This window comes from Alligator mississippiensis, chromosome 2 (genome assembly GCF_030867095.1).
Source record: "Alligator mississippiensis isolate rAllMis1 chromosome 2, rAllMis1, whole genome shotgun sequence".
Lineage (NCBI taxonomy): Eukaryota > Metazoa > Chordata > Crocodylia > Alligatoridae > Alligator > Alligator mississippiensis.
In genome coordinates, this window is record NC_081825.1 from 26,675,321 (window position 1) to 26,700,501 (window position 25,181).

At 41.5% G+C, this 25,181-nt stretch overlaps 1 protein-coding gene across 5 annotated transcripts in view; it reads left to right on the forward strand.

The window, feature by feature from the left end:
• The window catches only part of PPP2R2C (protein phosphatase 2 regulatory subunit Bgamma), a 325,034-nt gene that overhangs the window by 294,462 nt on the left and 5,391 nt on the right, over nucleotides 1–25,181 (forward strand). For all 5 annotated transcript variants that reach the window (XM_059721560.1, XM_059721561.1, XM_019479487.2 and 2 more), the window contains 2 exons: nucleotides 6,841–7,010; nucleotides 14,519–14,610. In XM_059721560.1, coding sequence (XP_059577543.1) covers nucleotides 6,841–7,010; nucleotides 14,519–14,610 — 262 coding nt within the window. The remainder of the gene's footprint in view (nucleotides 1–6,840; nucleotides 7,011–14,518; nucleotides 14,611–25,181) is intronic.

Genomic DNA, 25,181 nt, shown 5'->3' on the forward strand with positions numbered 1-25,181 from the left:
CATTCTGACCTGTTGTGGTCTTTCTGAGTTCTTTGCAACATAAGAATTTATCTATTATTTTTTCCATATTTAAAAAATGAGTGAAAGCTGAGGACTGGCATAAAACACTAATTTATTCTAATAAAGGTCCTTGATCAGTCTTGGTCTAGGGATGGACATTCAAAAAGCCTGAGCCTGAATTGATTTAATCTTTGCAAGTTACTCTAACCTGCAGAGATTGAACTGATTTGCTAGTGGATAGACATTCACTTTTCATTCCAGAAATGCAGGCACATGCCTGCAGTGGCTCAGGCCAAAAGCCCGGGGGCCCTAGAGCAGCCCTCCTTTCCCTTCTGCAGGGAAGCTGAGCTGGGGGGGGGCAGACCCTGGCAGCCCTGAATATGACTGAGGGTGAGTTTAAACCCCCACTTTGGCCTGCAGGGTGCGGACTATGGCCAGATGGGAGTATGACCAGACCCCCATGGCAGGGAAGGAGGCGAAGGATGAGGGGGAGAGCCTTGCCCACCACAGTGGCTCTCTGACAGCCGGGAGCAATCCAGACACACAGCTCTATTGCCTCGCCCCAGAGGAAAAGTCTTTCTCCCCCCCCTCCTCCCTCTCCCCTGCTGCTGCTGGGCAGGGAGGGGGGTGCTGTGCAGTGCTGGAGGGGTACTCTTCCCCCTCCTCCCTGCCCACTGCCACAGGGTGGGGATGGGGGCTCTGTGGGGGAGAGGAGGGGTAAATAACCCCCTCCCTGCTCCCTTAGCTTTCAGGGGGCCATGCCAGGACAGCTGCAGTCCCTGCCAGTGGGACAGGGAAGGGAGGAGTGGAATAAACCCCCTGGGGCACCCTGACAGAGGCTGCTGCCCCACCCCCTCCCCTTACTGCTCCAGTGGCGGGGGCATGCACCTGGCCAGACATGTCCCAGCATGGTTCCATTAAGGCAAAGGGGCAGGAAAGGGATTAATTCCTCCCTCTGTCCCTTCTGCCCCTGGGGACTGCAGCTGGGGTCTGCCAGCCCTAGCTGTCACCTCTGCCTTTGCCGCTCACCCGCAGACAGGCAGACCCTGGCTGCAGGAGGGGAGGAGAAAAGAATTTACCACCTCCCTGCCCACTTTGCCTTAATGGGACTGTGCTGGGACATGTCTAGCCACATCCTCACTCCTCAGGCTAGAGAGCAGAGAGGCAGGGCCAGCCCTGCTCTCTGGAGCAGAGAGCAGAGCCCAGCCCAGGGCTGCAGAGCATGCTGGGATGCTGGAGGACTCTAGTTCACTTAAACCAGACAGAAGTTCCATAAACCGGTTTGATCAAAATCAGTTAAGTCTGATGCTATATTCAACCAGGTTTATCTTAAACCAGTTTCAACTATTTTGAAACTGGTTTGTATGTACTGACCTTCTGTTCCTGTTTACAGGTTTAAACCAGCTTCTGATTACTTAAATTGGTTTATGTGTAACTTCTGTCCCAAGCCTTAGAAAAAACCCCTCTCATTCTTCTCTGAGTTCTACATGTGATGGCTCCCACACAATCTTCATGGTTGGAGTGTTACATCTGGCTTTCCATAACTAAAGTTAGACAAACGGGCATGGACAGACATGAAAAAACATTCCCCAAAAAGGTGCTTTACCCAAAGAGGAAGCACATGAATTGGACCTGTCTCTCCAGTGTATGTATAGATTGGACACTTCAGCAGGGTTTTTTGACGCTTGTATCTAATAGCTGATTCAATCAGCTATTAGATATAAGCACCAAAAAGCCCTGCTGAAGCACCTGATCTATATAAACGTTGGGCGAGCTGGGTCCAACTAACATGATGCCCCTTCTGGGCATGCGCTATGCCTGGAGTGAGGGCTTGCCAAGCTTAAATTAAAGCCCTTTTTTTGTTGTTGACATCTGCAAGCAGCCTTAGTAGTTAACAAAGTCAGGGAGTGATTAGTGGAAAAGTATAATGTCATTTATTATCAGCTTTAAGCAAAGTTCTTATTACAAGTCCCAGGTTAACCACATTGTTTCTGGTCTATAAAAGCAGCTTAATTTTTTTGTGATACTGAGGCAAAGTAGCTGTTGGATAGCTCCACCTTCTTTGTTCGTTTGCTTTCTGTTGTGCAGCAATGAGATGTCCTTGTAGAAGTCGGAATAAAAGCTAAACATTGACAATGACCAGTCACTTTTGAAAAGACTGAATAAATCATTGTGAAGGAGTGCAATGATGATGATGATGAGTTACCAGATTACAAAACATTATCAGTTTTGAATTGCTAGCAGTGTCTAAAAGCTATTTTAAAGTGAAATTCCTGTTCCTTTAGACAGCCGTCTTGCAGTGGGAAAGCTATTTCCCCAGAAGGTGTTTCTTAAGACAAGTTTTTCTCTATTTTAGGTTTGCCCTAGGTTTTGCCTAGAAGGTATATTTATTTACCTCCACATTCTATCAGCACATTAAATAAACTAACTTTCAATATTCAGGGTATTTAATGTAGTAAGTATAGGAAATCAAAATGGGATAGAAGAGATAATGAGAGAAACCTGTATTCCTTAAATAAGGAATAGCTTTGTATATGACTGTTATGACATACAGAGCTCACAGTTTCTGATCTAAATTCTCTTACATCCATTTGGAGTTCAGCCAAATCCAAAAGGCCTTTAAATTGAGAAACATGAAGAGAACTCATCAGTGCTATAAATGTATAGGCAGTTTGGTGTTTCCTTCCCCCCTCTCCTCTCCTCTCCCGACACACACACACACACACACACACACACACACACACACACACACACACACACACACACACACACACACACACACACTTACTTTTCAGGTTTTAATAGAAACCTCACATCATAATTAGAAAAATGAAATTCCTGCCATTCACAATATATAGCTTGGACAGATTAAAGGGAAGAGGTGTGAGAGATGATAATTGCTTTGTGCTCATCAGGCCTCTATTGAAAACCTGACAGGATAATTACAAAATATCTGCCTTACTGAAAGTCTAGGCAAATTTTTGAAGAGCTATTTAAAGGTGTTCATTTTCTCTCTGGTTGAAAAGAAAAAAAGTTTTTTGTTTCCTTTTAAAATGGTTCATTATCATTTAAATGTGCTGTATATGTTCAAGTACAGTGTTCAGTCTCATGAACATGCATGGTTGCATTCCTCTCCCCACCCTCAAAGAAAATTGTCCATCATTTTTTGAGTTAACCCCCCACATACATTTAACTCTCTTCTCTGTCAGCATAACATTATTTTGACAACCAGAAGCTATAACCTTGATACTTTCAGCAATTTGAATCATATTCCTAGGCAATTTAATTGAGGAATGAAGTCCTGGTGGACTACAAAATATAGTCTCACAAAATGCATTTTAATTGGCAGAACAAAGTGGAGTCCTAGCTGTAGCTTGATGGCATTTTTCTGCCTATTTGCATGTGTGATAACTTTTGAAAACCACATCCAATGGATTCTAAAGCTTCAGAGAGTATTCTAGGTGGTAATGGTATAGACTATAGTAGGCCTTCAGCTGCTTAATGCCAATGTGGTGTAGCATTTTCTTGCATTCTGTTGACCAAAGTTTGGCTAAGAAAGAGGCTAAGAAAATGATCAGGCCAAGGACATTGCAAGGTGTGAACCATTTTAGAAATTTCAAGAAAGATGGAATGGAAAAAAGCTAACCTATGGATCTTGATAAAAGTCACTTAAAGTATATTTAGTGATTAGACAAGGCTAATTTTAGACAAGATGAGTGCATCTACACGAGATGCTTACTGCATGTAGCCTAATAATGCTGCGCAGTAGCATGCTGGTCAAAAACCATATAAAACTGCACCATAATAAAACTGCACAGTGTTATTAGGCTACTGCACAGTAAGCATCACAAAAAAAAACATGTGCTGGTGCTACTGTACAGAAGCACAAGTTACTGTGCATTGAATTAGTACTTGCTTAACCAAGTACTAAACTTAATGTGCAGTAACTAGAGTGCATTAATGAGCCTGTAGACATGCCTGATATAGCTTAGATAGGGAATGAATAAGCATATGAATATTAATCAGAGTAGCACCTATAGGCATACACACACACACACACAAACATATATGCCTTACTTAGTAAGTGTGTGCATGTGTGTGTGTGTGTGTGTATAATATTTACCTTATTTAGTAAGTTTTGGTATATTAGTAAAGCTTTTTGATATATTAGATACAAATCTGGGTTCATCTTGGAGCCTATGCTCTTCAGTCTTACACAGATCTTGCTGAATAAGAGGCGTGGGGATGGGGGCTCATTCTTGCTGAATGAACTAAGAAAAGTGCTCTTTTAAAACTTAATATGAAACCCAGGTGAGAAGTCATTTTCCATAACAGGCTGGCCACTTGTTAAAGGCTTTCTGAGGCTAAGTACAGACAATCAAAAAGCCTGAAGCTGAATCGATTTAATCTGCACAGTCTAAGCTGTGTAGATTAAACTAATAAGCAAGTGAACAGACATTCACTTTTGATTCTGGAAGTGCAGCCACATGCCTACAGTGGCCCAGACCAGAAGCTGGAGCAGAGGGGGGGCGGGGGAGGCAGGACTAGAGCACGCCTCCTTGCTCGGCTGGAGCAGACAACTTGGGCCAAGGCTAGCCCACCTACACTGCAAGGGGGGTGGGGAGTGCAAAGCATCCTGGGATGGTGGGGGGACTGTGAGTTAACTTGAATCTGGAAGGGATCTAGAACAGAAGTTGACTAAACTGATTTAACCTGAATCAGTTAAGTCTGATACTACAGCCATCTATGTTTATCTTAAACCAGTTTTGGCCAATAATAAAAAGATTATTTCTTTAGATAAATGCACATTTTATAAATTTTAATAATTTGCTTGATATTCTTTATCTGTATGGTTTAGCCATTTAGATTTGTTCTGTATTTTATTATTGAATTTGTTTTTAAAAATGTGCTCATGTTTGCATCAGGAGAACAGAGTCATTCTGGATACAGACGTCTGGCAGTAATCACAGGGTTAAGATGAGGGTTAGGGGTACTTGAATCACTTGCCATGTTTTCACCAGGCTCTCCAACTTTGGACAGCCATCTAGTTAGTTGTGGCCAGAACTGGAGTGAGGACAAGGCTGGGAGACTGTTCAGAAGCAAGGGTAAGTGGGGGCCTGTCTAAATGAACAGCTCTGCCTACATAAATAAATCACAGCCCTCTGGCAACAGTCCTTTTTAAGCTTATGTTCAACTCCTCAGGTTAACAGTATAAGTGCTAAGGGTGCACTGATAAAGATTTTTTGGGCCAATACCAATGGCCAATTATTGACCAGTCATCTTGGCCAGTACCAATCTGATCAATGATATGCAGCCCGGCAGCTTGGAGAGCAGCATCCAGCTGATAATTCTATTGTGGGGAAGGGGCAGGGGGGAGGGAAAAGGTATTAGGGGGCAGATCGAGGCTCCCCTGGTGAGGGAGGGAGTGAGGCTGAGAAAAGCCTGGTACAGCCCCCTAGCCCCAAGTGCACAGTGGCAGCCTGCCATTGCCCTGTACACAGGTCCGGGGGGGGGGGGGCATGTGCCCCCCATGCTTCCCCCGGAGCTGCACACAGCAGGGGGACCACCCTCCACCTCCCAACCCCCCTGCACCACCAGATGAGCCACAACTCCATCTTACTCCCTGCCCTAGCTGTCCAGCACCTGCCTCAGCCCCAGCCCCACTCCCTTCCTTGCCACAGGGCCCTCAACCTGCCCCCCAATGCCCCTTCCCCCTACAGACTTACCAGCTGGATGGTGACCTCCATGCTGCTGAGCTGTGTTCTTGGCTGCGCTCATGCATGCGACATTTAGCGGCAACAGTATTGGCCACATCAACCACAAAAAGCTGATTGCCAATAATGTCAATTTTCCTTTTATCAGTACAGTTACAATATGGACTGATGTATCGGTACACCTCTAATAAATGCATAACATTAGTGTTTTGCACAGCGTAGTACATTATCATTTTAGAAAGGGATTTTTTAAAGATAGTTAACTCCCTTGGGTTTCTTTGAATATGTCAGCCATAAAAGTGCTAGGCACTGTACAACAGAAAAAAATACCCCTTGTCCCAGTCAATTTAAATGACTGATGTTTATGAACTCATAGGTGCTTGTCCTTCTGTGGTGGATGAAGAGCTACTTATGTATGTAGTTTTGTGGAGTAGTTTGGAATAATTCTTCATGAAAGGCAGGTCACATACACAGGCAAGCAATCATTGTAACTTAGTTCTAAAGTGACATTTATTTGTCTTTAGTTTAACTTAGCCTGCATCCCCATGAGAGCGCATGTGCAGTTTGCAGTGCTGCAGGCCTGTTTGCGGCACTGCAAACCACATGCGCTGCACCTTCAGGCATTCACCATGCTGTTAATTTGCAGCATGGTGGGGGTTACCTGGAGATCCTGGTATCAAAAAAAAATGTGCCAGAAAAAAGTGAGGTGGCCCATGCACCCAGATCACTGCTGCTGGAGCCCTGGGAGGTCCCCAGGACTCCAGGTAAGGCCGCTGAGGTCAGCTTAGGTGCTGGTGCCAGCCTCCTGTACCCCACCTTGGGTAACTTGCCTTGTGCTAGAGCACACATTCAGGAGCCTTCCCTGGGGTCAACTAACCGTGGCACAAATATGTGCTGCTGCTAGTTATCCCCGAGGAACACATGCTTCCACTTGTGGAGACACACCCCATGTGTGCTTCCACCAAGACTATCATAGCCCTTCTTTTTTATACAAGACATACACACTATATGAATATCTATGTCTGATACATTAATATCTACTTTTTATCACACTGCTTTTTTTCAAGAGAAGCACAGTTTCCTATGTAATATCTAATTTCCTTCTCTCTTTCTTTTTATTAAACAGTTTATGAAGAACCAGAAGACCCCAGTAATAGATCATTTTTTTCAGAAATTATCTCCTCTGTGTCAGATGTCAAATTCAGTCACAGTGGCAGATACATGCTGACAAGGGATTACCTCACTGTCAAAGTTTGGGATCTGAATATGGAAACAAAGCCTGTAGAAACATACCAAGTAAGTGTTTGCTGTATCTGTAAGAATATCTCAATATTTCAAATCCTAAAATTGCACTACAGTTCTTCAATTGTTGTTCTTAATGAGGTGGTTGCTGAATGAAAGCTTAAGATAATTTAAGAACAACATAGTAGATGCCACTAAGATGAGCAATGAAGGGACAGTTTCAGCACTGGTAAGGGAGTTTAACTGTTTTGGAGTCAATGGCTACACTTAGTTCTTAAATTAATACCTACAGTGAGGAGGATCATCTCTTCAATTCTGTATCACAATCTTACCATGACATTCCACAACTAATAGATATAATAAAAATGGAAGACAGGATTTTCAACACTTCCTGGCATTTGGCTTAACTCTGCTCCTATTACTTTCACTCTGGCTAGCAGAAGCAGAATTAAGTGAATACTGAGTGCTTTAGAAAATCATGCCCTTACATTCCACCTATAGTACTGAACTAGCCTGAACCCAAAAGAAATACTTATTAAATCATAATGCTATCATCACTATAAAACTTAGACTAATACCAGGCAAGCACATTTGGTCTGATCAAATTCACCATCAGAGTACGCAGGCACTATCTCACTGGCTTTAGCTACTTGCGAATTTGTGCCCCGGAGTCTCTGCCATTTGACAAAAATGGTCTGAGCATAGCATTTTTATGCTCCATCAGAATGGGCAACGTGTATCCATAATACCTAAGAAATACCCATTGTATTATAAAAATACAATGGAAAAAGCTGTTAAGGAATATTCGACAGAAACACATAGGAACCTTTTAAAGTATTATTTGGCTGGCTGTAATGCCCAGATTTGGAGTCCTGCAGGGATGTTGGACTTGAGAACTGTATATATACAGCGTGTCTCATACACTATACATCAATGAAGATAAGGTACAATATTTCTGGTCTTGTGGCAGGGTTTTTAAAAAAATACTTATTTAACAGCACTGCCTGTAATATTTGATACAAGTTCAATAGCTTGACTTAGAAGAGCTATTGTCAAGGCATTAATAACATTTTGGATCTTTATTATATTTAACTGGACAGAAGACCAGTAGGCACTCCTTTTCCTGGAATACATCCCGTGACATTTCATTGTGACTGAATCTCCTACAAGCCTCTGAAAATCTTCACCTGTATTTCTATAAAACCACCACATTGGCTTTCTTCAGTAATGTGACTGGCGTCATACTGAAATGTGTAAGGGATTTTAGTGCTTACAAGAAACATGGTAAAAACAAAACTGTACTTGGTATGTTGCACCTATGCCTAACATTTTAGGCTCAGGCGATATACTATTTTGCATTTATGCTAATACAGTAAGCATCTTTGTCCCTGGAGGGAAATGGTTGGTCAATCCAACCTGTTTATTTTGACTCTGGCATCTGCTTTTATTTCCTCCTGTAGGAAGCTCTGAAATAAGCTGGCTAGTCTAAAATCAGTCTGACATTTAGCAGTGGGGCCAATTAAAAAGTTACATTTCTCTGTGGTGAGATAGGGAAAATAAGTAAAATGTAATTGTTCCAGCATTGATAGCAGTAATCAGAAGTTTATAAAAAGGCTGACAAAATAAACCCAAGGTTTTGCTGCTGTCCATTAACCCCTGAATTGACTTTTCTTTTCAAACACTTTGCTTTTCAACATCCTGTAAGGAATGTACTGATGCCCTTGATATAAATAAATGTCTTGCAGCTGACAAAACATCAGCAAAAATGGTGTTCTGCTTTAAAAAAATACGTTTTCTCTCATCAAGTTTTTGACTTGTACAAAATAAACACAGTGCACACAAAACAGACACAAATTAATACAGATATGTTAATTTACACTTCAAGATATAGTCAAATGGTATTGACAAAGAACAGAATACAAAAGGAAGTCTACATACAGAGAAATGAAACAAGATAAACAAAAACGTGAGAAAAATCTGAGTTCCATCCTTTTACTCTAATGCATATAAACCATTTTTATTGTACTAAACATAATCAGGTTCCTTTAAATATTGGTGGTTTTGCATAAAGGATACTTGTTTTGTTTTGTCAATCTACTGAATCAATTTCTACATTAATATTATTTTATGTCCATTTTTTCTGTATGCAAAAAAAAAAATATATATATATATATATATATATATATATATATATATATATATATATATATTATCCTAGGTAACATTACAGGGAGCAATTGTAAACATTTGTTCTTGATAACAGGGACATATGAACAATAAGTAACTAAAGGTCAAGGGCAGTTTTATTCTCATATAATGAACAGCATCCATCACTGGCCCTGATATTGTGCAGTGTTATAGTATACAGAACAAGATGGTATTTTCAACTAGTCTCTTTAGTGTTTCTCATAATAGCACGACTGTTTGCTTTAACAATTACAAGGTTCACAACTAACAGGATACACAGGCTTCAAGTGCAGCCTGTGCAGGAGCCTGGTTTCTCCTAATATTTTGTTAATAAATTAAGTCAGCACAATATTCTTCCCTTCATTTTCTTTTCCAATTGCTCTTTAATTGCTGGGAAGACTACACATAAGGATATAAGTGCATGTCATGCAGCCCAGCCCCCAGGCTCCTGCTGTGTCTAGAGGTGGCCGCTAAAAGGCATCAGGTGTCTGGGATCCACAGGCACTTGCAGTAGCAGCAGGGAGGGAACCCTGAGCGTCTCCAAGAGGCAGCTGCACTAACCAGCTTTAAATAACTCTCACAATGAGTTCACTATGTTTTGTTGGCTTATAGCCGCATCATATTCTCTCCTTAATAATACCATTTTTATTTTTCTTCCTACCTCTACGTTTATGCTCTACACCTCCTTTCTGTATTTTGTTCTGATGAAGCCTAACTCTTTTTCCACCACTTTGCCTCCCTTCCCCTGCTTCTGCAGCTTACCTATATAACCTCTGTCTCTCTCTTTCACTCTCACATACATCTCTGAACTGTGTTATTAAACAATATAGCATCCTTCTCTTGTCACTCTTTTCCTTCATATCCTATATCCCCTTCCCTCCTTTGGGGTTGTCATTATTATATTGCTGTATATCTAAATTTAGACAGCAAAGTGCTATGTCACCTCAAATGTATATATTTTGGAGGTTAGATAAGATTGTTTCAGAGAATCCTATGAACAAGTCATAGCAGCTAAATGCCATAAACTTGCAGGAAAAGTCAAGTTTTATAATTGGTCCACTAACAGTATTTAGAAATTCCGATTTCTCATGCAAGTTTTCTCATGTTTCATCTAGTCTGACATCAGAAGAAAACTACTGTAGCTCCTACAGTATTTAAATATTTAAATATACATTTTTCTGTTTCTGGCAGAGATCTAACAAATTTTCCTTCTATGTATTGTACATAATAGAAGGGGAAAAGCCAGTATAGTACACTGGACAATATTTACTACCAGTGTAGAAAAACAAAAATTATTTCTATTTGCAAAGTGGTGAAAACAAATATTCCAATAACTATGATACTTCTCAAGCAAAAAAAAATCTGTCTACTGGATCTTCATTATGGTAATATTATGCCATAATAGAAAAACCAATCAAGTCCATCTTGGCTAAGTCTAACAACATTTGTAGCTAGTGTTAGATTTACCCAAGGTGGACCAGGTCTGTAGGACAGAGGTTGAGATTAATGTGTCATTCACAATTCCTGACTATTTGCCCCCAAATAGTAGCTGCCCTCACATACTCAGGGAGTTGGAAGGGGCTTCAAGCATCTTTTAATTGAACCCCTATATTCATATGATTGTGTTGACCCTGAGAAGAATGCTTGGATGATTCTGGTAAAGTGTTACTTAACAGAGTAATGTGATTCTATAAAGAAAATTGCTGGTGGCAACTTCTGTGGAAACTAGAAAATGTTTTCATATATGGATAATAAAAATCTAATCTAATTTTATCATCATTCAATATAGCGTGGGCTTGCATCTTTATCTCAAGAATTCATCAAGCTCTATCCACTTACATGGGATCAATAATAATAAAAAGCCTAAGTGTATAAATGGCAGGGCTTTTATAGTTTGTGGTAAGTCTGTTGGAGGGGAGGGAGTGTGTGTTTGCTACACTAATTACAGAGTATCCCCTAAAAATAATTTTCTAAATTACCTCCATTTTACCCTTTAATAATATTTTACTGAGCTACCCAACCCCCTTGTAGGCTGATGCAGAGACTCCCAAAACTCTTAAGAAGAGGCAACCCTCTGCCATTAGCGTATGCTCCCCTCCACAACAGGTCTGTTGACTGAAACAGGGGTGGATGAGGTCATTGGCTGGACTCCTCACCAAGCCTACTCTGCTCCCTTTGTAGAAGCAAGTCCTAGCAAGATGCTCCGTAACACTGGTGCACGGCTGCCTCTGCTACACTGTTCAATTCCCTGATACCAGTGAATGCTAGTCTGCTTACCTAACACAGTCCCAAACCTGTCACTCTTGTGAACAGGAGATGACCATGAAAACAAGGCAGAAGTTCAAATTTCATCAGTGTTAACTTTCATAATCACCCTGGAGGCTTCATTGTGGGCAAGAGTGAAAGCAAAATTCAAAACTGAAATCCAGCAAATAAATGCAGACACTAATGAATGAATGAATGCCTGTAGACAAGGAAGCAGGGCTGTAAAAAGAAGGAGTTGAGAGCTTCAAAAAATCAAAAGGAGTAATGAAGGTAGAAAAAAACCTAAGTAGAAAAAGAAGTAGAAGATAAAGTAGAAGAAACACAGTACGGACTGACTGAGTCCTCTCAAAGGCCATGTGACCCTGTCACCACCAGAGAGAGCTCCAGCCTCCTACCGTAGCTGCCAGCACTTGGCAGCTATTTTTGAAGCCAGATCCAGCTGCCAGCGCTTGGTAGCTGTCTTTAAAACATAGCCCCGCTCTGTGCACATTTTCTTGCTTTTACTTTCCAAGATTCAGAGGAGCAGCGTGGCATGTGCAGAGGCAGCACATGGCAGCTGTGTTTGCGTCCCCTTTTCGTCTCTGCACTATGGCTGCCCCAGCTCCTGGCAGTGAGGAACAGGTTCCTTTGATCCTGCTAGCCCCCTCACTGATCCTGCTGGCCTGCCGCGCTCATTCTCACCTGGCCCACGGCCGTCTCACCTGCCAGACTCCCCCACATGCAGTGACTGCCTGTCTGCCTGCTGCGTGCCCGCCAAAGGCCCCTGCTGCCACCAGTGACGCTGACAAAGGGCTCCAGGAGGCCACAGCCAGGGCTGCTGTTGCTCTCCCGCTCTCTGCAGGCATTTTGCACTGGGAGTGGAGGACAAAAGACCCTTATTCTCTAATAAAATATCTTAACATAAATAATAACTTGTAACAAATATAGGTATGGCTAAATCACCCGAGATCTGAGAAACATTTAAGGACCACCTCCAGTTCCTGTAGAGGAAATGCTGTTATGAATGCTAGGAAGGCAGAAACATCTCCTTGAGGGAGGGTATGAGAAGTATGCACGTTGACACATGCACCATGAGGTAAATACAGTTAACTAAGAATCAGTTTACCCACGTCTCCCATTTGCTTATTAGCCGTTAAGTAAGTAGCATGTTCAGCTGACAGGATCTGTTTGCTGATATATAGCCTAGGAGGCTCATTCATCAAATTCTGAAACAATGATCCATGACGGAAATGTATAGTCCATAACAAATTTTAAGTTAATTTACAGATTTATTTGGTGCCATAGACATTGCAGATGTTGCAGAGATTTTGATATGAACTAAAACTTCAAGGAAGTAACCAGACAGAGCAGAATAAATTACCACGTTAAAGGGAATTCCAAGACCTAAGCCAGCAGAGGATACTGAGCGGGCCACAGTCAAGAGAGCCAAATTCAGCTTTTGAATACACAGGTGCAGCTTCTAGGGACTTCAAAGGAAGGGATACCTCCTTATGCCAGTACTAAATTTGTTTCCCAGGCAGTTGTATTCATATGGTGCTGATAAAAAATAATATGGGCTCCTCAGAGGTCATCCGTGCAACATTAGTATCTGAAGTAGTTGTTTTTCAGTTCCTGGCTAGCGATCAAACATGCTGTATCAGCCACTAGAAAACAAGGAATGTGAAATGGATTACCAGGCCTTGTATACACAAGAATTCCCAGGCTCATTATTTTATTATGGTGTGAGACAAATGAGGTTGACTTTAAAGAATCCAGTTCAGTAGAGGAATGATAGTGTCCTTCATATACATTATTTTACAGTAACTCTCACCCACTTCCAATATGCAACCTAAAATGAGATTTTCCAGAGTATGCAACATATGTTGTTGGTTTTTGTTATCAGATCTCACATTTTATCATTGATATGAAATAGCCATGAACTAAGATAGTGTTTTGAGCATTAGCCTATGAAAATTAGGCTCCATACATCTCTATACATCATTTTGCTACTGACTTGCTGTTGCTAGCACTGGCATGTATTATACCTTTTATAAGTGGGGCAGGTATCTCTCTCAAAGCCTTTTACTATAATTAAATAGGAGTCCATATAGATTTTTATACAGTTTTTAGATTTTAGATATTAGATTTTTATACCGTTACTATTTAAAATAGATAATTTAGTTTAGATTAATTTAAACACTGATTATCACACATGTTGTATCAGCTACCCAATGTCTTTTGAAATAGGGCTACAGTTAAAAAAAATGGACAGGAACAAAGCACATTTGAAAGGGGTGATCTAAAGCAGGGGTAGGAAGGCATGCTCTAGACTGAGGTTTCCTGCTACGTTGCCTTATATAATTGCATACTATGTGTACCTCCCCCCACAATCAGCCCTCCTAATTGGGGGCGCATGTCTGATTTTTCTTCACTGGAATAAAAGCATGCAGACACTGTGTTCTAATGGCTGTCAAGATGGCTGTCATTGTTTCTGGTCCCAGCATGTAGAAGGGGAGGAGTCCTGTGTTAATCCCCTGGCAGCCATAGCTGTTGGCTGAGCATTGTACCTTGTGCCTGAATGAGCAATCAAGCTATTTCAGGGCAAGTGAGCTGCTGCATGCTGTCTGTAGTATCTTGATGGGGCTTTTGGTGTGGAAACAGCACTTTATTACTTACAGGAACTTGTATAAACAACTATTTACAGTAAAGAAATAGTGGTCTTGCTACTGCCCTTGCAGGGGACTGGGGCCTAGCCATGTTGTTCTCTTGTGACACCGGGAAGTTCCTGCTGTCTCACCTAGACTGTCTCCTAGGATGCCACGCTTCCTGGAGTAAGTCCAGGAGGAGTTGCTCTGTCACACAGTCCGCAATGACTGTGGAAAAAATATTTTTTTCTACGTTGTGCTTTCCAAAAACAAGATGTGTGTCTTATTTGGGGATGTGTGGCATGCAAGAAAATCTGGTAATTTTACAGCATTCTTCAAATTGAACTAGGGAAAGTACAAACTTTACTTTAAAAGATGGAAGGATACCGCCTTTGTAAAAGCTACCAACCCATTAAGGCAATACAATAGGACATTTCAAATGTGTGGGCTTTTTAAGTAACTGCTCTATCATTTTCTGTAAAACAGGTCCATGATTACCTTAGGAGCAAGCTGTGTTCCCTTTATGAAAATGACTGCATCTTTGACAAGTTTGAATGTGCGTGGAATGGATCAGACAGGTAATCCATCCTTATCTCCATTACTATTTTAATTTAGCAGAGAAATTGCCATGTAGTGGGGTATAACCAGTAAATCTTGTGGCTGTTTTGCATATCAGGCCATGAGCATCTAGGTTTTAAAGGTGTTTGTATGTTAATGGTATTGTACCTTTCACCTCCTCAGCCACAATCTAAACTAGTTATTTAAGCATTAGTTCTCTTTGTTCTTTATGAATTATTATTTCTTATCTCACAGCTGAGAAAAATCAAAATTCCATCTATTTTTCCCAAAAGCAGGAAATGGGTTGAAAGAATAAAAAAGATTGCTTACTAAAAATGATTTGCACATCCCATTGAAGTGTGGGGTTTGCTAGAGCAATTGCATGCTCAGACAAGTTAAACTGGCTTCTTCACAAATCCAATTTAGCAACTGGAAATGAGGAGGGGAAAAGAACCAGAAGCAGGTGACCAGCCAATTCTTTGTAGACCACTGCCCAAAACTTGTGAAGGACTATTCAAATTAAATATGAATGTTTTTGGGGAACTTTAATGAAGGGGACAAAATCATCTCATTTGCACCAGTGTAACACATTAGGCTTCAGCTTCATACTGGGATAACAGAGTAGATTGGGCCCATAACTCAGTTCCACATTATAAAAGTTGATCTGCAGTTTTACCAAGTTAACATAATCTATACCACAGTCTGTGTCATAACATCTGAGGACAGGTTAATTTTTCTAAGCACTCTGCCATCCCTTGAACAGAATTCCCATTGTCATAAATGGCAGTTAGTAGGACACCTGTGATATGTGAGCTCCATCACCCATGTTACTGCAGTGCATCAGATCATACGTTCAAACCTCAGTACGAATTTCTGTTTCATATGCATAAAATAACCTATAATAGCTCTTTTGGATACAGCTTGTACGTACGATAGTCATTTTAGCTAGGTTCTTCTTCTCTTCCTCTAAGTTCTCTGATCGATGGCAGCTATTCTTTACACAACGGTCCATTCCCTAAGCTCCGTAAGTAGGGAAGTGTTTCCCAGTTCTACAAATATACTGACCTGGGCAATTCATGGAAGTCCCAAGAAAATCTTGGAAAGAAAAAGCAAGAAAATGAGTCACACCAGCCTCTCAGTGTAAAAGTGATTAATTCAGTCTAGCTTTGATGATCAGACAAAGGAGGCTGCAAAGTCAATGCCTTTGACAGGCTGTACCCCAGTTAAAAATATGATGGGAATTTCCACTGGCTGCCCTTCAGCTCTGGGTAAGTTCTCCTGTTGTCAGGACTGCTGACCAGTAAAATGATATAAAGGCACTGTACTGGGGGCAGTCCTTCTCAGATTCAGTAAGTTGTGGCAATTAGGGATTAGGCTTTCCAAGGCCAGAGCTCACTGAAAAATCTCAATGCCAGTGAAAACTCATGCTGGTGGGCAAGAATTTATCATGTTTGGCCACTGGGGTATAGGCATCTGGTTTTGGGATGGTTTTATGAACCCTTCAAACCCTTAAAGTGTGGATGGAGAGCTCAGCACAGGCTCTTTCAGGAAATATGTAGTGATTCTGGCTTGTAGTCCTTCTGGAAATACCAAAAGAGAACATCTTTGGAATAGTGACACTTCTGCTCCTTACCTGAACCTGGGAGTGTATAAGTCTTTAGGGAAAAGGGAAATATATCTTACTCAGATATATTTAAAATCTTCCCAAAGATTCAGGAGGTTTTTAGTACTTTCAAAACCAATTCCAAGATGTTTTGCTGGTAGATACCTGATACTCCCTTCAGTAGTTGAATAAAACCTCATCAAAGTATCACATGCTACTGGATAACTGCATGTTAATAATAGAAGGATTGTTCAGTATCAGGGTTTAAAATGAATGTAATGGTTTTAATCTAATTCCCACTTGACAGATCAGAAAGATCAACATAGTGTGAAATCAACTGGTCCTCATTAAGTGGGAGCATTCCGTTTTTAAAGGTTTAATTTATTGTGCTGCCTATATGTGGGAGGATAGTTAGTCTTGCACAATTACTGAATCCTTCACTAAACACAACGCACCTCTCTTTAAAATGGATAAACTACCACTCGATCTCCAATTGAGGAGTACCACTTTTGGCCAGACATTTGGCAAAAGGCACTTATTTTTAGTTGAGTATATTATTATTTGTCTCTCAAATTTGGACATTTCCCTTTAGCAATCAGAACGAGAATTAAATGCATCCGTACTAATTTTCATCTTCAGAGCAGGTGACACTAGCACTGATGCTTCTTCACAGGGAAACTTGATCGTGCTCAGAGAAGTGGCAAGTATTTTTGTGTTGAAGACAAGGAATTTTTATGAGGTGTAATTCAATTGGTTGTGTAGTAAATTTTTTTTTTAAAGGAAGAATTCCCATCTTTAAAAAAATAAGAATACAGCTCTCAATATTAAGGTCAGATAGCCTGGTTCTTAATAATAGATATATTTTAAATACAGAATAATTGCAAAGGGTAAAAAATGCCTATGATGTCATCTATAGTATGATATTTGTATTAATAAAAATACTTTAAAACATAATCATGATAGTTTCTTAACATGTTATGTGCCCTAAAACTAGATTGGTATTTTAAGTAAAACATTAGAATCATACTTGCCAGCATTTAAAAATAGAAACATGATCGCTATTATTTTAAATTAGTTTTTATTACAATTAAGGAGTTAATTCAGGATGATGATAGAACCCTATGGTTGAAGCTGTTTATAAAAATCAATGTACACAAGCTCTGATTAGAACGTGATTGATGCTCAGTAACTCCAATGAACAGGAACTAATACAATCAGACAGAGCCAATCTCATTTGCTGAAGGGCACATTAATCATTATGTAGCTGGGCAAGAACAGTGGTCAGAGGAGGAGTAAAGAGAGAATCTTACAAATAATGCAACCAACTGAACACTTATTATGTTTCCTTGACTATTAAACTGTGTCACATATATACATTTTCATGATAATGTGACTAGATGGAATTTGCAAACTCTATTATATAGCTGTTTTATTTAAAGACTTCAGAGTACAAATGCATGGAAAAATCAACTAATGATCTGCATGACACTGTCTCCTTTCCACTGCCAACAAAGCAGGAAAAATATGTACAAGTTATTTCTACTACTCTGCTGCAAAAATCCTCAACTTAACATGCATTGAGCATCTTACTGTGAATTACAGGAGGAGGTCAGGTAAAACCCGTGACTGTATACATTAACACCTTAAAAAATAAAATAAAATAAAATAAAAATTAAAGCTAAGGGGAAGACCTTCAAGGAAGGCTTTTGGATACAACTCTGACAAGGACCTTGTAAGTAGATAAATGAAGTCATATACAACTGCTGAGGTCCTTGCATTTGACATGAGCCCTTGCTGTTGGCCATAGCCTTCTACTATATCATCCAGTCAGCTTCTTGACTCCACTCTAATCCTGCAAAATTTGCAAGTCCCAGTGGGCCAAATATCAAATGAGCCTACTCTCGCCTTGATAAAGACTTAAGTGTACATTTTTGTACAGCAGTCATGTACAACAGGGGTGGGTTGACACTATTCAGCACCGTATGACAAGTTTGATTTGTCATATTAACTTTTATTTCTAAAGAAGTTTGTCAGGCTTCCTGGTTCCTCATTCCCCATCCTACACATGCTAGAGCTTCTGAATTATTTTGCAGTGTTTATCCCCCAACATTGCTTCTGATGCCCCTGAGATCTGAAGCAGTGCATCCTCTTTGATTTCCAGTCAGGAAGCTTTTTGTTGCAGTTCCTGTCAATCAGTCTCCAAACTTCCCCAAAAATGAACATACCACCATAGGGGAAAGTCATTTGCAAATGACTGGGTGTGTCTACATGAGATGCTTTACTATGCAGTAGTGTAGTTTACTGTGCAGTATGCATGTGTGTCTACACGTGCACATGCTTACTGCACAAGAAACCTCACTAATCACAAGTAAATTTCCTACCTGCAAATGCAAGTAGCAAATTTACTTGTGATTACTAATTGTGCAGTAGCACTTGTGTAGATGCCTGACCAGAAGCAAGTCTGTGGGGACTATGTCCCCCTGCTCTGGCAGCAGGAAGCTCCAAGCCCCCCACTCCGAGATCACCATCGGAGAGCTGGGGATGGAAAATCCTTATCTCCCAGCCCCTGCTTTATCATTATCTCTCAGCCCCTGTTTCACCATCATGATCCTTATTTCCCAGTGCCAGGTTTGCAGTCACAGGGCCAGCTCTGGGAATTCCTTATCTCCCAGCCTGATCTTCATGGTCACAGCACCCAAGCTCCCGATCTGTTCATGGAGCTGAGTGGGGATCATGCTCCACAGGCTCCGCCCCACAATTGTGAAACGGGTGCTGGGAACTGTTCTGGTTGGGGCAGATCCCAGCCCTGTCCCCTGATCAGGTGTTAGAGGCACAGAGCTTGAAAAAAGCTGCAGGGGTGGGGTAGGTCCCAGCCCCATGCCCTGAACCACTGGTGGGGCAGCTAGCTATCTGCTAGCTGCCCCACCAGTGGATCAGGGCAGGGCCAGGGACCTGCCCCTCCTTGCAGCAAGTAGCCCCCCTGGGGGCAGGGTGCAATGTCCCAGCCCTGGCCAGGAGACAACTGTTTTCCAGCCCAGTGCTCCCTGCCAGCCCCTAGGCTAACACCCAAGTGGAGCCTAGAACTCCGCCAGGGGCAGCAGGGGCTCATTGCAGGGTCCCGGGAAGTGGGAGTAAACTGCTCCTGGATTTAATGCATGTGTAGAAACACCCACTGCCTCCTTCCTTTGTCCTAGAAAATGTTCATTTCCAAAGAACAGGTATTTGGAGAGTCTTTTGCTGAATATTTTCCTTTCTTCTGGTAAGATACATTTGCCATGATGACAGCCTCCACCTGAGCCTGCCATGGCCTAGAACAGGGGTGTCAAACTCACCTCCCTGCAAAGCCAGATTCAGACCGCAGGGCTTTTTACAGGCCAGAGCTGAACCTGACATTGTGACAAACAGCAGCCATGCAAGTAGCACAGTTCTCACTCTCCACGTGCTGCCAGTAGCCAGGCCCGATGGGGCTCTATAGCCCTGAGTTCTGTGGCAGGCCTTTCCTCCTGCTTGCCCTGCTCCTGAATTTCTAGGTCCACCAGGAGTTCTGTGGGCCAAAGGAAACTGCGCTGTGGGCTGGACCTGGACTGTATGTTTGATGTCCCTGGCCTAGAAGGTTACAGATACACTCCTCACATAACTCAAAGGGAATGAATTGATGTGATTTTAAAAAAACTGGAGCAATCAAAAATATAATTGTTTGGGTAATATGGCTTGGTGGAATATAAAATGCTTCTTACTGAGCATCTGCAGAGAGCATGGTTTATAATCTGATGATGAAATCTGCAGTCAGAGCTGGGGAGAGACTCTTCCTACCTTTGCACTTGTTTGGACTGCTGTGCCATCTCCTTTTCCTCTGGAAGGAAGTAGTTCTGGCGCTGTCTGGTGTGAGGAAGTGGTGCCCTAGCGACAGTGAACTCCAGTGCAGAAAAGATAATGCAGCCCAACCTGTACTATAATTTCTGTTGGTAGTCCAGGAGAAAGGGGTTGGTCCATCCATCCCAAACCCTAACCTGTCCATTCATCCTCCATTTTGCTCCCTTGCACAGTGCAGATGCTTGCCTATATATGGCCTAGAATGGTGAAGAGGAAAACTGTCTTATGGAGATGAATTTTTATCCTAACTGTAGGACCTGCAAAAGACAGATTTGGGGAGGACTCTTCACATATGAAATTAGCATGAGATAATCTGAGACAAAATTAGTCTCCAGTTATTTATAAAATGTGAATGTGTGCACACGCATGTACCCACACAGCCAGTTTGGGCAAGGTCTATTGCTGAAAGACCACAGGAGTTAAATATAAAAATAGAGCAGCTGTGGGATTTTTCTTCCTGCATAGGCATACACAAATTCCTACTGATATGCACATAGCATCTAGATAAGCTGTTCAGGTAATTTATAAGAAAATGCTTGCAAACAAAGGCCAACATAGAGGGTAAATGATAGCTTTTCTTCCCGACTAAGGACACTGGGTGCATCTACACAAAACACCAACTGTGCAGTAGCCTAATAATACTGAGAAGTAGTGCATCACAGCACAAACAATGCAAATATACTATTCCACAGTAAGTATTATTAGGCTACTGTGCAGTAGCATCACTAAAAAGAAGTTTGGTGGTGCTGCTGCACAGTAACTCTGGTTACTGCACATTTATTTAGTATTTGTACAAGTACTAAATTAATGTGCAGTAACCACTGTGCATTAATGAACATGTAGACATGCCACCTGAGAATGGGTGGAAATAATAGTGATGTGGAACCATCACATGTTCTAAGTAGCTGGTGGACTTGATGGAATCTGCATGTAAAGATAATTCAATGGAAAAATATATAGAAACTTTAGAGACCCAAATCACTGCAAATGATATAATCCTACTCAGTTTGCCTAATGTTGCTGAAATAGGAGGGAGAATGAAATCTGTCTCATGCTAGGGGAACAGATGTACTGAGAGATAAAAACTAGTCATGGAAGATTTTCATTTAGAAGTGCCAGATTTTTTAAGGCATTTAGACACCTAACGATGGACATGGAGTCAGTGGCAGTTAGGAGCTTTTGAAAATCCCACTAAGTACCCATGTGTGTCAGTAGGTTCCTGAACACTTTTACAATTCTGCCCTTACATGACTAAGTAAAATGACGTCAGTCACGGATACTTGCATGGTAATAACAATGCACTTAAATGATGTGTCCCACTAAGAGTTGTTGTTTTCTTTTCTAATGGGAGAACTATGACAAGTAAAAGAAATGAGATAAATGAAACTCTTTTCTTGCAAACCTTATCTTCACAAAATCGTACAAACTGGCAATTGCAAGAGATGGTGTGAACTACCAGAGATACTATGGGCTAGTGCAATGGTGTTCAACCTTCCAGCCTCCCTGGGCTGGATTAGCAACTTGGGGCTGATCTGTGGACCTGAAGCAGCATGGGGTGAGCAGGTGGCCATGACCCAGTGTGTCAGATCCAGCCCTGAACACCAGATCTGGCAGCATGCATCATTCATGCTCCAGATCACATTGTGGATTGACCCCATGAGCCAGCTAAATCTAGCACTTAGGGTGACATTAACAAGCCTACAGGACTCCCCATAGGTCTGGAAATATGGCAGAGGGGAAACAGCAATTAACAAGGTCACCTCTTCCCTACTGCCCAATTTCTGGAGCAGCATTAAGCATTCTGCCAATTCTGTTATCACTTGTGCTGCTGCAGTAGGCATGGTAGCCTAGGAGTCTGCATGATGATCTTAGAGCCAGGTATGTCTCATTCCCCACCCCTGCACATGCACATGCACATACATATACATACCTCTCTGACTCCTGGCAAGAACCTACAACATTCATAGAACAAACAGCTCAGAGTTTGTTCCTCCCTCTGCATCTTTTCTGGTAAGCATGTGCCAGAGAGCTCTTCTCTGGCCAGTCAAACCACACGGAGATACAGGTTTTTCATCTCATCCCATTCAGCTGCCCAGCACTGCTGATGCTGCAGTCTGTTTAGCATGAGAACCCTATATTCATGCCAAATTCAGAAGCAAAGGAACAAGGCATCTATATACGATGAGAGAGGAAATCTGCCAATTGATTTATTCAAAAGCAATTAGATTCAGCCCAAAGGGGAAAGAGAAAGGAGATTAGAGACATTTGAGAGCAGGGGGAAGAAGAAAAGGAAGCCCTTGATAGGAGGATGCTAGGGAGGTGCTATGATACCAGATGAGGGTTTCCTGGCATGGACACGAAGGGAGAGATGTGTGATTAGACATTGAAATGGGAAATGAGGGATAGGATGGATGAAAAGCAAAAGAGGGAGGGAAGATCCAAGAAGGGAAAGATGGGTAGGGCAGAGGGTAAAGCAAGGGAGATGACTCAGATACCAGATGATGGGCGAGAAGGGGAACAACAGAGAAAATCAGGAAAAAAAGAGGGAGGGCTGTGAAGGGTGACTAAAAAGAAAAAAGCAGAAAAAGGAGGAGGAAAACAAGAAAAATCAATTGGAAATATGGGCAAAGAGTAAAAGTGGGAAATAAAATGGATATAGACGATAGAGTGGAGGCAAAAGAAGAAGGAGGTGGGAGAAAAATGAGTGTAACAAGTTCATTCAATTCAATTCACCAGAGTTCCTGTGTTTTATTCTATTTCCCTCATGGCAGAGAGAAGCTAAAGCCAAAGAATTTGGCTGGTAGTGATTGAGGTATGCAGAAACATTCTGGCCAATTCTAGCCCTGGGGAGGGAAAAGGGAGAGCATACAGTATTGGTACTGTAATTGTTCTGGTCAGACCAGGGACAGAGGATAAACAGGATAGACTAAATGGGTCTTTCCATCTCTAATTTCAAGACAGCCCTGGACTGCATTTCTAATAAGGACCCTGAAATGCCCAGCTTAATTTACAACAATTGATAATTGTGCCATGAAGAGGAAGTACGATACTTCAGTGTCATTGCTAATGCAGTATGTAGAAAAAATAATGAACAGCAATTTTTCCTCAAAATACACATGCTTGAAAAATTAAATGGCAGGACATTATATGTAAGCATTTAACCAGTATACTGGGTCTAACATTGCTGTTCAAATTAAACCTGTCTAAAAAGGTTTAAGGGAAAGACATGTTTTTCCAAGGTAGCTACATTTTATACTCTAAAACATGTATAGGCATATGTGGAATATTGGATACATATATAACCTCCTTGTTACTTATATATTGTTGTTATATGTGATGCAGTGTTTTTCTGAACAGGAATAATAGCCATCCTACACTAGGTTCTCTCTCTTATTGTTATTTTAAACAGCAGGTAAGGTTATAACTCATCTGTGTTTATGACCTTGAGGAAGCCTGGCCACTTTTCATTTACATAATGCTATTTTTACAATGCCATTAAACTGCAGAAAATAGGGCCAGCATGAAAAGTAGTTATCTACATACAATGCAATAGGGCCGCTATTGTAAAAAATGCCACTGTACAGCCAAGGGAGCCAGCCAAAGAAAACAGACTTTTAAAATATAGGATAGTTCAAGAAATGAGAAGTCACATGGATTGCAGAGGCAGCTCTACTGCAGACTAAATATGATGGAGAAGGGGACAATTTTGACTACCACTGAGTTTTGTTCAATTGGCACATTGTGCGAAAACCTGCTATTTCTGGATTCATCTGGAGGAAGGTTTTTTATTCCCCAGGGAAATGTGTTCCAGCCATGTACAGCTCTGCAGCCCGTGACACACAATGCCCCTTCATTACGAACCTGCTTCAAAATTTTGCCCAGGGGAAAAAACATAGCACTGGGCTAGGCAGTTAGAATCACAAATTGTGTATGTTAGCACCGAGATATGAAATACCCTCTACTTTTTCATGTTGTGAATAACCATTACAGCGGGAGTCCTAATGACAAGACACGGTGATTTGGAAGGAGTGAAATGTTAGATTTACTGCTGTTGATTCAATTTCTGAAACAGGCACTAATCTTGATCAATAGGCTTTATGCTGTTACTGGGATGCATTTTATCAAGCTGTTACTCTGGCTTCTTTTCTTTTACTGTTTGGGATTGGTACCTCACAGCAGAATGGCAGGTTTGTGGCTGGCCAGTTAATGGGGAGGGAGACAGAAGCTTGCCCCTGTTCAGTGTCTGGTCACAACCATTTCTGCACTCCTCCGAGTATAGCCTTCCCTGCAAGGGTCCCTTTGGAAAGAAAGGGGAAAGCGGTAGCTCTGACCTAGCCAACAGAACTGGATAAGTATGGGAGGTCCTCTAAAGGGATGTGACAGCAGGCATGGTCCTTGTGCCTGACAATTCGTTCCAGCATAGGTACAAGCTTTTATTGACTAGGGTGTCCTGCACAGTCTCTGCACTACCAGTATCTGATTCATTGCTGCTACCTTCAGTATTTCAAGATATCTGGTCTATGAAAAATGCTATTTTGTCAAATTCTTTTCCACCATCAGTAACAGGACTCAGGATAGAGCTGGCAGTGTTTCTAATGATTCACAATGTAGAAGCTTGCCCGATTCACTGGGCAGAATAGAGTTTCTTCAGTGACCCTATATGTTTCTGAAATGAACACATCAGCCAACTGTGCAGTGTGACTCAGCAGACATGATTCAGAGGCACTTAACTGCACAGTTGTTATTCAGATTTTTTTAGTTTATTAATATATACTGTTTAGTTACTAGTGGCCTAAACTGGGTTCTAGTCTGCATTGTACTAGATGGAGAGTGAAGAGTAAGAAAATTCATGAAGTGAAGAGCCTAAAATCTCGTTGGGCAAAGGACTTGCTAAAGGTCACTCAGCAAGTCTGAGGAAGAGCTGCAAACAGAACGCATGGCACTAGACTGTGTTACAAATGGTGCCAAGTAACAAAAAGGTACAGAAAAAATACTTTTAACTTATTTCCAGGGATGAGAATAGTTTATTAGATGTGGGCCTGTGAAATATATTCTGTTGGAATACATTAGTTATGGAGTGCCAGCATTGTGCTTGAAACTGTATCCAACCAGCCC